This window comes from Sycon ciliatum, chromosome 2 (genome assembly GCF_964019385.1).
Source record: "Sycon ciliatum chromosome 2, ocSycCili1.1, whole genome shotgun sequence".
Taxonomy (NCBI): domain Eukaryota; kingdom Metazoa; phylum Porifera; class Calcarea; order Leucosolenida; family Sycettidae; genus Sycon; species Sycon ciliatum.
In genome coordinates this window covers 37,971,990-37,989,226 of record NC_088644.1, presented here as the reverse complement: position 1 = coordinate 37,989,226, position 17,237 = coordinate 37,971,990, and the positions used below count along the sequence as shown (strand labels likewise).

Sequence of the window (17,237 nt, the reverse complement as noted above, 5' to 3'; positions counted from 1 at the left end):
ATCACCCAAGTTTGCATGATTTTAGATGTCCTGTTTTGGGATTTCGGTGCTTTTGTGACTGCGTGCGCTGCGTACATCCGCTGGCAAGTAAATTCACCAGGCTATCCGTATCAAAAAACCGAAATCAGGACAAACTCAGTGACCTGCACCACCGTGACTGGTTACACAACTGCTCACCGCACCAGTGGCCTACCATGCCGTCAGAAATGACGTACTGCACGAATTACGCTCCCACAGGAACCATCCCGAGTTGAACACTCTGGTTTATGTACTCTTGGTGACGCCAACTACACACAGCTGACACACGGGTGGCCATCAAGCGACACAACGGTCCGCTTCACACACCGAAAAGGCCAAGCGCAAAGAGTGAAATATCTGGCCAAACCCTGCACGCACTGCACGAAGACACCGTACTCTGGTTGGTGAGAAACAAACGCAGATGGCAGGTAAACACCACACACATTTTATATATACATGCACACACACACACACACACACACGTGCGCGCGCGCGCGCACACACACACACAAACACACACACACATATACACACGCACACACGCACACGCACACCCACACCTACACAACACAATACACACGCACACACGCACACACGCACACACACACACACACACACACACACACACACACATCACCGGTATACCAACCTGTTTGCGCGGAATCTCCTTTCTTTGGAGTCGACTCAGCTTGGACCAGAAGCTGACCTGACAGAACAGAACAAAACAAAATTGGAGAGAAAACTGATGCACGACGGCTTCAAAATGACAAAACAACGTAACTAAAGTATTAAGGCATGCCTCGTTGGCAGTTGTAACATTTTCTATAGAGGTGTAATGCGATTGCATCATCAGTTGAGATGCATTGGCGAAGTCGCGGCACAGCGCTGCTCTTGCACTAACGACTCGCGCTGCATACACGGCGCCCAAACATGATTCTGCTGACTCGCACTGTATACTGAGCACCCATAAGCGGTTCCACTGACTCTGCACCATGAAATCATTCGCTTAACTTCTATAAAACATCTGCTGACTCGGACTTGTACAGACTGTGATAGGACACGGAATGACAAAACAAGTCACCAGTCAGAAGTGGCGCACACATACAAACATGTACATGAACACAGATGCTTTGTCGCAGCACTGCTGCACCATACATGTACGTGTACCTTGTGTGTCCGTAGCCGATGCAGGAGAATATCCAGGTCAAATGACGTGAAGTCGTGACCCTGCCAAATACGCAGGCAGAGCAAACACAGACAAAAGAAAAGAAAACAGGATTCATAGTACGAGCGCCAGGATGCGATAGGGGTGGAGCAAGGATATGCTCACAACAACAAGTCTTCACAGCCAACTTTCAAACACAACAAAATGCAACTAAAGACTCTGTGTGTAGTTGTGTGCATGGGAGAGAGAGAGAGAGAGAGAGAGAGAGAGAGAGAGAGAGAGAGAGAGAGAGAGAGAGAGAGAGAGAGAGAGAGAGAGAGAGAGAGAGACGGAGAGAGAAAGACGGAGAGAGAGAGAGACGGAGAGAGAGACACAGAGAGAGGGTGAAATGCCAATGCTCCCAAGAGCAGTAGTGGAAGGGTAAGATCCATCCTCAATCAGAGCTGAGACTTACAACGATAACATCTGGATCGATATTGGCTATCTTCGCCAAGAAGAAGTTGAGCAGTCCACGCTCTGATGACGTTTTCTCAACACGTCTGTCCACCTGCAGATCAGAAGCATTACAAGCGTAGTGGAAATACAGCAACAGACTCTACGACACGCCTCGTGTTGTGTGTTCAATTCATAATAATAATATGCATAACTAGAACTAAAATGTGGATAACTAGAAGTTCGGCTGCAATCGTCTGGAAAACACTGAGTAGGAATTCCGCCTGCAATGTACTCGTACGTTGCCCTCACCTTGTTCATGAACTCCTTCGGGTACTGTTGATCAGACGGCTTGGACACAACTGCACAAGACACACATACACATGGCACCACGGTGTTAGCAGCAAGAGAACAAAAGAGATCCAAAACAACAAGATTTAGTCATCTAACGTTATCGTTAGGGGTCAAAGGGGTGTTCCGGGTACCCGGGTACCCGTCCGTTAATCTCAGGTACCTTAGTAAAATGGTACCCGTATGGATTTTGATGATCCAGTCAGAACGGAACGACACTGCTGGGATCGCGCATTCCAGGCGGGAGTCAATTATTTACAACTCCACGCTGGATGTCTACATTGTTGTTGCATTAGTGAACCTAGTAGATCTGCCTCTGCAACTATCAGACACAAATAATTTTGCGAATCATAATGCGATATCAAAATTCAACCTGAGAAGAGATAAATTATTAATCATGATTTACGTAAAAATTGCGCAAAAATTAAACATTGCTGCTAAAGGGTATCCGTTAACCCGCCTCTCTTTAAGAAAACTACCCGTTCGTTAGTTAAAGGCACATCCGTTGACCCCTAGTTATCGTGCAAAACAATGTCAGGGTCATGTGCAAGCTGAATGCACACCAAGGAGGAAGTAGGCATCAGTTTCCCTTTCTTCCATTGCAAACAACAAGATCCCGTGAATGAAATGACACACAATCGACAACACAAGACCAGTATTGTCTCTTGCACAATCCAGGGGCGTAGTTTGTGTCTTACCACAAAAGAAATCATCTGTTGGAGTGTCATATGCAGGCTCATCAGATTTCTTTCCGCTAGCAGCGAAAGACGACATGTCGATATTGACCTTGTCCTTGGTTTTCACTGGCTTCGTCAGTGGTATGTTGTAGTGCATCCGACAGCAGATAGCCATGATCTACAACATACGAGAGAGAGAGAGAGAGAGAGAGAGAGAGAGAGAGAGAGAGAGAGAGAGAGAGAGAGAGAGAGAGAGAGAGAGAGAGAGAGAGAGAGAGAGAGAGAGAGAGAGAGAGAGAGAGAGAGAGAGAGAGAGAGAGAGAGAGAGAGAGAGAGAGAGAGAGAGAGAGAGAGAGATGTGCCTCACTCCATATCAAAGGCAGCAAGTGATGGCAATCGTTATCAGGTGTACAAACTACTGAAAACAAAGAGAGGAAAGCAGAGTAGAATCATAGAAGAAAAGACAGGCACCGTACCTCGTGACTTTTCGATTTCGGATTGATCATTGTTCTCATCCGCATGCTCATGACAACCTGCACAGATACGTAGAATGAACAGAACAAGTCAGTCATCTTGTGCCTAAAAGGGTACAATACAAAAATGGTGTTTCTATAAGAACTCCACCCGATAAGGTGCCCACACGGGCCATGGGAAATTACGCGAAACCCCAAGAAAAAGCTGCGTCACACAGTCCTAGAGATAGTTCTCTATGCGAGTCACTCTACAGAGAGCCTTAGATCTCCATAACAAAGACCAACAAGAAAGCAAAATAGACCAACCCAAAAGCTGCATACCGGTAGCCGAAACCAGGCACTAGAATTTCTCGTTTCTAATGAAGCCCGTGAATGATGGCTCACTCACCACGGGTGGTGGAGTACGTGCTAGATGGTCAGGCACAAGTAACACCTCGTCAGGTTTGTCAACCAATACCTGTAGCAAACAAGAAGTGAGAGGATCGGCGGTGACAGTCAATAGTGTCAACAGACGGTCTGGTCTCGTTTGATCTCCTCAAATTCAATTTGACAGAAAAGACGGAAAGATAACAGCACTAGCCCTTGGGCATCATCAAGCAGAAAGGGCAAGAAATACAACGGACCGCTTCTTCCACCCCGAAAACAACATGCATAGGAGACTCGAGATTATGTTCGCACAGGGAATTTTGGCACCAAGAAACATCAGAAAAACAAGGCGCTGTGAGTGGGGAGGGGGGTAAGATAATTTCAAGTTGACTTCTGAATTCTGTGACCGCTTACCTCCACTTTGCACCAGCTGGATGCGGCATGTGGCTTCTCTGAATGTACACATGACAGCAATAGACATGCCAGGCAAATAGTATAAAGACAGGCCCAGACAAACACACACACATGTGCAGTATGTCTTACTTATGAATGCACACGGACAAAGTCAATAGTGAATCTACAAAACACACAATTCAACTTTGCCTCTCAGCTTGGCCAGCTGTGCCGTGTGTATGTGCAAGCGCATGTGTATGGTGTGCGAGCGCCTCCACATGAAACTGTCCTGATGAGGGTGCTACTGACATGCCGTACCTCCGTCCGCACTGCTTCAGAAGCAAAGCACAGCTCAAATTAACCTGAACTAGCAGGGTGGCTTAGAGACAATAGACGAGAGCAACAGGCAGAGACTTACTGGGCTCATTGATCTGCAGCCAGCAGGGACCTTTCAGCTTCTGATCCAGCACAAAGCGTTCCAGACTGAACACAAAGAGCACATACAGAGTCACACACACACACACACACACACACACACACACACACACACACACACACACACACCTCAGACCTCAGACATGCCCATCGCGGGAGCGATGATAGCGAACAGCTATGTTTAGACATAGCAACTTGTGCTGGGATTACACCATCCAACAGCTTGCAAGGCTGATGAATTGACCGCCACTATTTTTAGCCTGGTATCCACCACACAGCTGTTTGAAGTGACTTTTTCTGGCCAGTGAATCCCTATTTTTCATTTTTCCATTTTTTTCTTTTTCTACACACACACACCACACCACATACTCCGGCATACACTGGCTGTTGGTAACCACCCAGGAGAATGAAAGAAAAGTCAGGAAGAGTCTGAGAAAGAGAAGAAAGACGTGTGTGACCATAATCGTCGGGAACACACACACACACACACACACACACACACACACACACACACACATAGAGAACGTACAGGCTGTCAAGCAAGCATTCCCAACACGGCAAGAGAAGTGCACGAGTGTAATAAGCTGTACGGAGCAGCAGTACGGGGAATACAGGATGTCAAAGCAGGGCCTGTACTGCAGTACTAGCTTACCAAGATGTGCTTGTTCCAAACACACGGCTGAACGTTCTGCCGGACAGGTCTGCTGGCAAAGCTGGATAAGAGAACTGAGAAGAGACAGAGAGAGGCAGGGGGAGGAAATAAAGGTGAACTACTTACGAGTAGTAGTACGAAGGATGAGGAACTGCAGTCTACTTCAAATAACGCATGGGGCCGGGCAGTGAAGATGAGGTTTGTGACAACTGCATTTTGCATGTTTTTTCCAATACATTGAATATGAAGAGGCATTCCACTTCAAAAGCAGTCATGCTAGTACACGTTGTGCAGGGTACAGTTAGGTGCTCATTGCTAAACAAAAGCACACGACAATGACTACACCGAAGACACAAACCAGCAAGGACTACACCGAACACACCAACCATCATGGAACTACACCGAATAGAAAAAGGAGGAGACCTACAAAGCACTAGAGCTTACCGAGTACTTGATCTCTAGGTAATCGGAGGATGCCGGAATGCCTGGAATGTCAAAGCAGTACTTCTTGGTGACTTTCTGCAGCCAGGTCAATCCAAGACGCAAAAGAGCACACAGACACACACAGAGACACACACATACACACACAGACAAACACAGAGACACATCAGAAGATACCAGCGTCAGCTTTAGAGTCAGGGTTCTACCGGATACAGCTGCACCCCGCACCACCTACTGAACCAGGTTATTCACCATAATTCGGATCAGCTTCGATGTATACACGCTCACACAGATCACAGGGGCCTAATCTCAACCAGGTGGTACATGACAGATTTCTTTCAACCAAGTCCCCCCCCCCCACACACACACAGTCACCCAGCTGGGTCACTGACTATGCTGACCTGGCTCTGTAGTAGGCATTGTACAGCCGTCATCATGTTATCAGAATTCAGTGCTTCACCAAGTCAACTAAGCTACAACAGTTCTGCTCGGCAAAATCTGACCCAAAAAAATTCACGGTCCGCGTCTGACTCGGCCTTTGGCCGAGTTTTCCGCATCCGCAGGAACGCCACCACCCAACCTGACCCAAAGTGTAGGCATATTCGCCGACTATTGGGTGCCCTCAACTTGCGCGGTCCTAGATGACCTGGAAGTGGTTCTAATGCAGCTGGGCGTACACATGTACAAATACAGTGTTGTGATCGGAACTGGTCCAGGGTGACAGCGTTGCACGTTGGGTTGCATGACACCGTGCACCACTGTATACAGTATAACACAGTTGAGTTGTTTACACGGGCATCACGAGCGCTTCCAGGACCCGCCGTACCTTGGACAGATAGCGCATAATCTTGTACTTGGTCGACACAATGTCGTTGAATTCCTACGCACATCACAAACAAGAAAGAAAAGAAAGAAAAGTTTCAGATAGAACACAGCACAACAACCACTAACAAGCTTTACAGTCATTCAGCGGTTCTCTGCTTGACTGCCGCATCCCTCGGTGTAAGGTCAACTTTTCACACGAGTGCACAGCTTCATCAGGAGAGAACAAAGGAGGAAGTGGCATCGGTATGTTGTCGCAGATAATACATGTGCTGTCGACGAAAGCGAGAAAGAGGGTAATTTCACATGTGAACATGGATATAGTGAAGGCAAAGCATAGTGACAGGAGTCTACATCGGGATACTGATGGAGGGCACAGCAGAGGTGAACGAGTTGTACAGGTTCAAATACCGTGCAGTCCATACATGGATACAAACACCGGATTGGACGATATTGAATCAAAGAAAATACTAAATCTCTGGACAGCTAGCCGCTTCAACCTTGTTGGAATAAAGAAATTATGTTGACATAGTACTGTATGCATATGTTGATGCAGGGTTCTAGCCAGGGGAAAATAGGGGGGGGGGGGGGGGGGGGGGGGGAGGAGGGCATGGGAAACAGTTACCCCGTATCCATTTTTCCAGTTTCCAATATTGTCTTGCCACGTTAACCCTGTGATGTGAATTTCTTTTCCAAGTGCACTTATCAACACACCTGGTACACATCCATGATGGTTACATCCTCATCTGTCTCTTGGCCATTCTTGTCCAGTTTCTTGGCACGAGGCAGAAAGTACATCTTGCGCTCAATGTTGTTAACATGCATGCAGCAGCTGCAGTGAATAGAGACGACCAGGACAGTAACAGAAATACAGAAAACGATGGACATGCTCGATCAACTCGGTGATAATGGAATAACGTACTCAAAAACGAGATGAATCCAGATAGAGAGCGATCATACCCAGCAAAAGTACGGATTGGATTTCTTGGCGATGGGCATAAGACTCATAACCACCACCGCACGTACAGTGGTCAAAGAAACCCGATTGCGTGAGTCAAGTTTTCGCCCAGCACTAGTTCACATCCCAGCACCAGTTCACATCCCACCCTGCGCAAGTCTAGGGTTGCACTGCGCCAGGCAGGTACTTTATTTCACTGCTCATATATACCTTCCGAGCAGCATAATGGGCCATTCACACTGCGCCCAAAACGTGGCGTACGTGACGTTTTCGTCCTGATAGCCATGACGACATGGAACGTGGCGGGAAAATCGTACCCCTGACACGAAAAAGTAGACGACGTATCCAGACCCCTGTACCGAGGTTCGTTCTGTCATTCCTGGCAGTTTGTGTCCAAAAGAAGCTGTGCGCACAGCTGTACGAAAGGCGTATACGTGCCTGTGTGAATGCACCTGCATGAAAACGACGTCTGCCAGTACGTCGTATTCCAAAACGTGATGGGTATTGTAACGTAGGGCCACCCTTTCTTTTTTCGTTGTTTAACGTCCGCGCCCGCGCACCTTTTTGCCTCCGACCGGAAAAAAACAAACAAGAAAGTAGTAGTACCAATAATATGCGAAGTTGTAAATACATGATTGTGTAGTTTCACAGTGTGCCAATCATGACCTTAAACTTATAATCTTGCCTCCCGGGCATGCCTTTGTCTTGTGTTCTTTTTCTTTTTTTGTTGGCTTTTAAATATCGAACGGTGTGTGTCCTAGTAAAAATCTAGATGTAATGAATTCATGACATGCTAACTCCATGCTATGTACCTGTTTTGTTGGATTCATCAGGCATGTGCTCCAATGTACCATCAAAGAGTGTTGTTCTATGCCTGCAAGTGCCGTTAGACCCAGAAATATTGTACATATCACATGCTTTACTGGTCAAAATGTTTGATTGGGGTTTCCAGTTGTTGGAATGGGCTTTTGTTTTTTTTCGCCCTCCCGCGTACCTTTTCGCGAAAAAAAGGACGTTAAACAATGAATTAACAAAGGGTGGCCTAGTATCAAAAGTAGATAAACAAGAGTGTGCAACTCGCGGATGGGTAGGCCCACGGCGGAATTTTTTGTTGACGTAATCTTTTCGACGACGCTCGCGCTGCGAGTCTTTCGGAAAGTTTTCCCTCGTGCTCTTGGCCGGCTTTACACTACAAGGTCGGTGCCCAGCACATGCTCTCACACTGCTCTGCGGCAAAATGCGCGTTCTTCTGAAAAATGGTGACGTCAACAAAAAATTCCGCCATGGGCGGGGGTATCTGCAGATTGTGCAGGAGAGATGCGGAGTTGCACACTCTTGTTTATCTACTCTTGGTAGTATGAATAGCCTATAACTAAGAAGCAATACACAGATCACCACCATAGTGAATGAGAAGCCAAGGGTCTCGACTGTCAACCAGGTACTCACTCCGTGTGGAACTGCACAAGCGTGTACAGAGGAAACACTCCTCAAACTCAAATGTGCAGTGGCAAGGCAGAGTAACACCAGGCAAGCACTCGCACCAGCTCACGTACCTGACAAACGTTGTACGACCCGTCTTCTTGTCCTGCCGCGGTGCCTTGCCAAAGACGTGCACCGAACCTAATGAGAAGCGTACAATGAACGCCGAGGATCAGGCTGATACAAAGCTTTGCAAACTGTTACAATAGACCATCATAATTATAACACACAGTACTGACACGGGAAATCCGCCCTCGCGAATAGAATACATGTAGCGGCGGGTACCACACCGCCGTGGCAATACGAACACACTACGCGCCCACTCAAACACGGTATTGCTTTATACAGGGGAAGTAAAAAAATCAGCAAACTTCAGTGGCAAGCATTGTACAAGCATGGGTATCACCCTCAACCATCAAACCGTACACACATCACACTGCTATATGACAGGTGAAAGAGATTGCGACTGTAGATCGTCAAACGCCTATGGTAAGATGAAATTAATCGAGGGCACACTCAAAACAACAAGACTTAGTTTCTCTCTGGAAGAACACCAGTTAGATTTCCTTGCCATTCTAAATCCCCTCCTGCATCCATGAAAACACTAGAAGTCTTGGACTGACTGAAACTTGAAAGGGTCTTTACCTGGCTTCTCACGGGCTTCTTCGTACAAGTCTATCCAGTAGAATTGCAATGCAGAAACACCTACACACATAACATATTAACACACACACACAGGAGCACGCACACACACACACGCACGTGCGCACACACACACACATACACACACACGCGCACACACACACACACACACACACACACACACACACACACACACGTGCGCACACACACACACACATATGCACACACACACACACGCGCACGCACACACACACACACACACACACACACACACACACACACACACACACACACACACACACATGCACACACACACACACACACACACACACACACACACACATACACACAAACACAAATGTCAGATACAGAATAGAAATAGAGCAAGTGGTTTGACATCAAGATGTTAAGACAACAATACATCAATACTGGTACGTGGACAATCAAAGCACAGTCGCCGACGTTGAGAACTCCTGACACAGGAGGCACATGGTCTTACCGTCGACATCATGGGTCAGATCGGTGAAGGTGACATCACTAGAGTCCACCGACATACTGTGCGTGGGCTCCTCGGTAGCCATACCAGCGAATGCAACACCTGAGCATGCACCAAGCCGTAGAGGACAATGGACAGTAAAGGATACTGCATTTATACACAGTAAAAAATACTACACACACACACAGTAAAAAATACTAAAAATAGATAGCACACAACAGACTTGTTATCACGCACATGCATACACATGTGCGCGCGCACACACACGCACACCCACACACACGCGCGCGCGCGCACATGCACGTGAACGCGCGCGCACACACACACACACACACACACACACACACACACACACACACACATGCATACGCGCAAGCACGCACACCCACACACCTGTGAGAGAATGGGGGATCTCTTATCGCTGCTGTAGAGCAGGGAACTTGCAGCGCTGGGACTGACCGTGCAAGCGCACACAAGGCTGCGATGCTCATACACTGGCACGGTTCAGGGATAGTGGGATTGCAGTAGAGTGCATACATTCACACAGGGCTGCCGCACAATCATTCCCAACGCTACATTACCTCTTGTCTATACAAAGCAAGTAGGAAAGCACGCACATTGCTTAACACCTACACAGTAGTAACTAGACAAACGACAGAGAGTTCACTTTGTTCCTCTTACCATCTTCCTTTGTACTCTCCATGGCTATAAGCAACACACAAGCAACACACAAGCAACACACACACGCACACACGCACACACACAGGAAATAAAAATGAAGCAGTCGTGTGAAAACATAAGCAATGTACATTGTACATCTACATGTTTAGGCCAAAATATGCAATAATAATTGGGAATATCCATCCATCCCCCCCCCCCCCCCCCCCCCCCCCCATCCAACGCCACCCCTAGCCTTGAAGTTTGAGACAAATTCTTGCACTGAAGCAGATTGGTTGTAGGTAAAAATGGGGGGTCACAGAAAATTTTGCACCAGGACGGATGAGCCCTTTAGTAAGGCCTTTACAGAAGAAAGTGAACTGTGACTGGTCAGGAGTTGCGAACGGCTTCGCGCCGTCATTGTGTGCAAACGTGAGCTCTGAAGCATTCTCTTGCCCACGGCACACCGCACATGTAGCAGTAACTTACGGATATCTTCATCCTTCATTTTAGGCTTCGCAGGCTCCGCCGAGCCGTTTGCATGACTAGGCAATGTGGGTGACGCACCATTTGCAGTAGATCCTGGAAAGGAGAAATGAATTAATAGCAACGAGAAAAGATCATGACGAGATGCTGACCAGTGCGAATACTGACTGACCAGACGCATGGTCCAAACAAGAGTGGATAAATGCATAGCCTTTGACGTACAGCCCAGTCAACACACGACACATCCAGGCAAGCAAGTGGCAACAGCAATGGCATGCGTCAAGAAATAGGGGGAAGTATTAGTTGTTAAGGTCTACAAAGCTGAAACATAGGGCCACATAGACAAGCTTGTGACACAAAAATGAAAACAATCAGCCATGGCATTGCGCTGACTAATGGCTGCTGCAATCAGTGAGTTCCCAGGCGTACTCACGTCCTCCTAGCTTACCCTGGTCCGTCTCCACACCCCAATCATCATCCACCATATCAGCAAAGCCATCCATGTCCATCGCAATGTCACCAAAACCATCATTTACATCACCTGCAACAAATAGAGAGAGAGAGAGAGAGAGAGAGAGAGAGAGAGAGAGAGAGAGAGAGAGAGAGAGAGAGAGAGAGAGAGAGAGAGAGAGAGAGAGAGAGAGAGAGAGAGAGAGAGAGAGAGAGAAATTGCTATATACAGGAGCACCATTTCTACAGTCTAGCTGGCATAGTTATGTTACGTTATCTTATTTACTTCACCATAGGTACAGGCATTGCTGTCTTCTTGCTGCTGATCATGAATGAGCTCCAAAGCTATGAAGGTATGCGGTGAAGACTAACCATTAGTAAACGAAGCACCATTACTATCTCCAGCTTTAGCCTGGGAAGTTGCAGCAGAGCCATTAGAAGCAGCAGCGGCTGTGGGGTGGCGATGCACGGAGCGGGGCAGCTCCGGCGACGCAAAGCTGGCAGGGCTTGCGCTCGTCGCCTGGGCAATGCTCGAGCTCCCGCCACCGCTGAGCTGTGGCGTGTCGTAGTTTGGCGATAGGGAGGACAGATTGGCACCGCCGGCTGAGTGCGGCAAGGACATGTGACGCGGCCGCACGCCACGGCCAATACGCGACGGTGTGCCTGACATCGGGGTGCCCGACATCGGTGTGCCTCTGGTATGAACAATTCGGAATAGAAACACAAACGCAAAACTTGCAGGGAAACGTCTGAATCGGATACAGACAGGTCCGGGCACATGATAGGCGCATGCACTAGAATGTCTCTCACACTGTGGTGTCCAGGCAATGACATGACGTACTGGGATTCAAATCTACACAAAAGCCTGGGCGTTGGCATTAGGCCTCCGCGGAATATGCCGGCATAATTTCGGGAATTATCGGTGTGATTTTTAAAACGGGAATTATTGGCATTTTTTGTGGAATAATCGGTAAAATTTGAGCAATGCCCCCCTTTTTCAATTTTTTCCATTTTAACACCATGATTTGTACCAAAAAGCTTGTGATCCTGAATGAGTTGATCGCCCGGTATTTCAAAAGAGAAAGAAAAAAAAGCTTCCAGCCGAGTTTCAAGCGAACCGTGATTTTTTTGCCCGTACAAGTGGCAAAAACCCCGTAAGCGGTACGGTATATGCAAAAAAGGGAAGAAAAAAGCATTATTGTGAGAATTATTGGTGGAATTACGGGAATTATTGGTGGAATTACGGGAATTATCGGACGTAATTTTGAGCAATGCTCAAAGGAATTATCGGTAAAAATACGAGCATATTCCGCGGAGGCCTAGTTGGCATCAGGGAGTCGTACTCAAACTAGGGAGGTGACACGGCACAGAAATCCGTGTCACAGGGGTTGACTCGCACCCGTGACCCCTCGTTGTTATTTTTGGAATAGTTCAGTCCAGTCCAGTCTGAAAGGTCATACTCGGATCGACTCGCCTTCTGTACTTCACCTCCAAGCGTGCCGCATGGGTGTCTAGTTTTTGAAATTATTGAGGCAGCACATTTCGTTTACAGCCCATCACTCGCCAATATTCTTTGAAAGACTACCAGCAATTTGTTTAGCTCCTGCCATGTCCGAACTACTTGATAGCAGTGATGGCAACAGCAGCAGTTATGAAACGGCGTGTAGTGTTGCGGTAACTGTTCAGAACTTTTCAGAGTCGTATCCTAGGTTAATTCGAATACTAAAAATTGACCCAAATTGCACAGAACACGAAGCTGGTTTTTTAAAATTGTAAGTCGTGTATCTGCCCCATTTCTTCTTTATGACTTGCACAATACACCAGTCTTCCTAAACAACACATTTATAGCAGGGGTTAAGTACCATATAAGAGAAGTACAGCCAGTGATATTGTCATGTTGAAATACTACAATTTTGACACAAATTACACATAATACGAAGCCAGGTTTTGAAAAATGTAAGTCGTGTATCTGCCCCATTTCTTCTTTATGACTTGCACAATGGTCCAGTCTGCCTTAATAACACATTTATAGCAGGGGTTATGTACCATATTAGAGAAGTACAGCCAATGATATTGTCATGTCTAAAAACTACAATTTTGACACAAATTACACATAACACGAAGCTGGTTTTTGAAAATTGTAAGTCGTGTATCTGCCCCATTTCTTCTTTATGACTTGCACAATACACCAGTCTTCCTAAACAACACATTTATAGCAGGGGTTAAGTACCATACAAGAGAGCTACATTGTACATCTAGTCATACTGTCATAAACAGCCAGCATTTTTCCTGCAGCAGTCACACCACCATCGTCATTATTTCCAGGGAAATCCTCTTACATTGTCAGCTCCTATGTCGTTAGATACAATGTAGGGGGCTGTAGGACCGGCTCGTCAAAAATAGAGAACCTGAACAAGCGTGCTCGGGACGTCTCAGCAATCGTAGTATGCCTGAGCACTCCAATAAAAACTTGATCAATGGCAAAATCGTTCCCCACAGAAAAATCATACTTTGCGGGTCTTGCGTTGCACGCTTGGAGGTGAAGTACAGAAGGCGAGTCGATCCGAGTATGACCTTTCGGACTGGACTGGACAGAACTATTCCAAAAATAACAACGAGGGGTCACGGGTGCGAGTCAACCCCTGTGACACGGATTTCTGTGCCGTGTCACCTCCCTAGTTTGAGTACGACTCCCTGGTTGGCATACATGGCCCCCGGAAGCATTGCATGTTATAGAGCCAGTCAATGAACAGAAAGTACCCCCTGGAAGCATTGTGTGTAGAGCCAGTCAATGCACAGAAAGTACCCCCCTCTCCCCCAGCAGCATTGTATGTCACAGAGCCAGTCAAACAAAGTGACAGCCAATGCACAGAAAGCACGTCCTGGGAGCACTGTACATGTATGCTCCCAGAGCCAGTCAATGCACAGAAAGTACCCCCTTGAAGCATCGCCTGATACAGAGCCAGTCAAGGCACACCGACAGCATCAAGTAGTGTTGACACAGAAACAGGAGACTAGCAGCAGGAGAGTGAACAGTTCAACACCCACCCAGCTGGCCTGGAGCGTGACGGGGTGTGTATCGGCGCCGGTGCGGTCTATACAAGCAACACACAACACCACCAACAGTAACAGCAGTACCAACAGCTGTGTAAGCGCCGTGAAAACAAGGCAATTACAGAAAAGTTAGTATAGTATACAGTGGCAAAAAGAAAGAAACAGGTATTCAAAACCTCTCACAGTACAAAGATGGGAAGAAAATCAGTTACCACTCAGAGTTTCATGCTTTCGCGATCACCAGACAACCTATTTTCCGTTTTGAAATCTCTTTTATCTTTCATCGTGAACCATGCACATGCCGTTTGTCCGCACCTTTAAAGCCATGGAGGTATATTCGATTACAAAGCCAGTCACGGCTGTTTGTACTGCACATAATCCGGACTTTTGATTTTGTACGGGACAACCGCAGAAATTTGAATTTTTAAGATGTTGACGTCGCTTTTTCAAGGATTTGGTGGGATCAACTGAGGTAAAACAGCTGAATCCCAGCGAATCCACAGGGTTTACAGGGTGTTTTTTTCTCCTTCCCGTTACCTTTCATGTCGTGTCCCTTGAGGAAGTTCTGTTGCTGCTGGCTCTTTCCTTTCGTCGTCGTGGTGGTGGAAGCTTTCTACTGCTGTTGTGAGTAGGTGGTAATTGTCAGAGAAGACCCCATTTCTTGCTGCTGGTGTCCGTGAGTGCCAGTTTCCCTGTACAGTCAAACCTCTTTAGGACGAACATCAAGGGACCGATGATATTTGTTCGCAATAACGGGAGTTCTTCTTATCCATATGTTCTACCCAGTGAATACACAGGGTTATATCCAATACAGTTACGAATACTAGTTCTTAGGCAAAAACATTTGTCTTATCAGTGTTCTTCCTAACGAGGTTTCACTGTACTTGTAGTTAATTTTTATTTATTCCTTCGTCTGTATAGACGGCCATTACGTGTTTCTTGTGGTGTTCACAACATTGCTTTCGTGAATACATCACTTCTTATGGGTGTGGGTGGGGTATGGTGAAACCTCAGATATGGAGGGGCATATGGAGAAGTTGAAGCTCCGATGTCGTGTAGGGGGCAAGCTTTTCTCCTCACTCCATCGAGGAACAAGTACCCTATAGTGGAGTACAAGGCAGAGATCAGGCAGTGTTTTGGGGTGAACACTGAGAGTGATTTGGATGATGTGCACCCACCTTTCTTTTGTGCAAAATGCATGGCCACGATTCCTATTCGTGACAAAAGGAATCTTCAACAGTGTCCAGATACCTCCAATGCTGGCTGTGGTGCTGCTGTTGTTTGGGAGCCTCATGATAAGAGTGTGCAGTCTGTGTGGTGTGCGAAAAATCAACGGGTGGCAGGCCTGCAAAGCGCAGTAAAGCCTCATTATCTAGTGCCTCCCACTCTGTCAGTGTATGCAGCACTAGCACTCTCAATGGCATTGATATGCCCAAGGCAGAGTTTTCGGAGAGGGCCGCTCCACGTCAGCGATCATCAGAACACCTTTTTCCATCTAGGATGAGAAATCCTCTGCCCTCCTTATTGTGTTGTGTATGTCTCTTTGTTGCAGACCAGTGTGTAGAATCATCTTGCTGCACAAAGCTTGTCTGTGCCGAGTGAATCTAGGAGTGGTTGCAACACAACTCCTGCTGTCCACAATGTGAAGCCAGCACAATCCTTTCGCAATACGCACATGTGCATCCGCTTGTGCAGGCAGTGCTGCGTGATGTACAACTACGGTGTGATTTTGCCAGCGACAATCCACTGGCTGGTTGTCAGCAGTTTGTCAGACTGCAGGATTTGGCTTTGCACTGCCAGAGTTGACCGTCACGGCCCAGTTCCTCTGCAGGTCATCACGCTGTTGTAACACCATCGTCCAGCGTACAAGATGTCCTGAACGCATCGCCGTCAAAACTACAAGGCAAGGTGTCCGATAATCTTCTTAGTATTTAACGCTTGTCGCACACAAGCAGAGGGATGGACATTTGCGCAGGGTACGGGTGGGCAGCCTATCACTTGGGTAAGGCAACCTTCAGCAAGGGTTTCTTCTGCTTCTGTTTCAGAACGCACCTTGAGGAGAAGAAGAGCTGAGCTTGAGAGAGCGCGTGAGACCGTATGTGGTGGTAGAGAGGGTAGCTTTGCGCAGCAAGTTCACGAAACGCGCACCCTTCCATCGGCTGAGAAGGATAGTCTCCTCAAGTCTGCGGGTGTCTTTCCACCATCTTCGACAGAGTCTGGTGTAGGTCTTGCAATCAAGGCAGATCTTAATCTTCCCTGGGCAGGACTTCGCAAACTTCAGAGGTGGCTGAAGCTGTTTCGAGTTCCGATAGAGCCGGAGGGCAGCATGAGAAAGAGGCTTGATGAAGACCTCCCTTTGTTATCCTTGCAGAGGAGCTTCCTCTTCAAGCTAGGTCTGGTGAGGTAGTAATGTCTCCTGTGGTGAGGTTCGATTCCTTAGTCAGGGTAGTCCTTCACTACCTTGACATGTACGAGAGTGTGGGTCAGCTCACTTGGCGTGACGGGGCGATTCCCGACGATGAAGTCTGGGTGAAAGTTGGCGGAGATCATGGCGGTAAATCCTTTAAGATGATGTTCCAGATTGCTAACCTTGATCATCCCAATTCTCTTCACAACACCATCCCTTTTTCTTGTCTTTACGGGTAAAGACCTGCCTTCCAACCTTGAGACCACCTTCAACCTTTTCGAGAATCAGTTTCAGGAGCTTGGGGCTACTGTGTGGAAGGATAAGAAGACCAGACTTGTTCTTTTCGGGGATTACGAATTCCTTTCGTTGTCGTACGGCCTTTC

The 17,237-nt window shown here is 47.2% G+C and overlaps 1 protein-coding gene across 2 annotated transcripts in view; it reads right to left on the bottom strand.

Annotated features, from left to right (window-relative positions):
• LOC135809962 (DNA polymerase alpha catalytic subunit-like) overlaps positions 1-17,237 on the bottom strand; it is a 54,208-nt gene that overhangs the window by 29,938 nt on the left and 7,033 nt on the right. Inside the window, exons 9-30 of one of the 2 annotated variants that reach the window (XM_065323412.1) lie at positions 14,442-14,488; positions 13,904-13,990; positions 11,766-12,088; positions 11,392-11,484; positions 10,947-11,039; positions 10,482-10,505; positions 9,804-9,902; positions 9,308-9,367; positions 8,737-8,803; positions 6,940-7,057; positions 6,230-6,283; positions 5,407-5,481; positions 4,963-5,036; positions 4,294-4,358; positions 3,897-3,934; positions 3,505-3,573; positions 3,120-3,176; positions 2,665-2,821; positions 1,928-1,977; positions 1,638-1,730; positions 1,186-1,245; positions 668-724 (exon numbers count right to left, since the gene is read on the bottom strand). In XM_065323412.1, coding sequence (XP_065179484.1) covers positions 668-724; positions 1,186-1,245; positions 1,638-1,730; positions 1,928-1,977; positions 2,665-2,821; positions 3,120-3,176; positions 3,505-3,573; positions 3,897-3,934; positions 4,294-4,358; positions 4,963-5,036; positions 5,407-5,481; positions 6,230-6,283; positions 6,940-7,057; positions 8,737-8,803; positions 9,308-9,367; positions 9,804-9,902; positions 10,482-10,505; positions 10,947-11,039; positions 11,392-11,484; positions 11,766-12,088; positions 13,904-13,990; positions 14,442-14,488 — 1,860 coding nt within the window. The remainder of the gene's footprint in view (positions 1-667; positions 725-1,185; positions 1,246-1,637; positions 1,731-1,927; positions 1,978-2,664; positions 2,822-3,119; positions 3,177-3,504; positions 3,574-3,896; positions 3,935-4,293; positions 4,359-4,962; positions 5,037-5,406; positions 5,482-6,229; positions 6,284-6,939; positions 7,058-8,736; positions 8,804-9,307; positions 9,368-9,803; positions 9,903-10,481; positions 10,506-10,946; positions 11,040-11,391; positions 11,485-11,765; positions 12,089-13,903; positions 13,991-14,441; positions 14,489-17,237) is intronic. The other variant, XM_065323413.1, reaches the window with a different exon arrangement.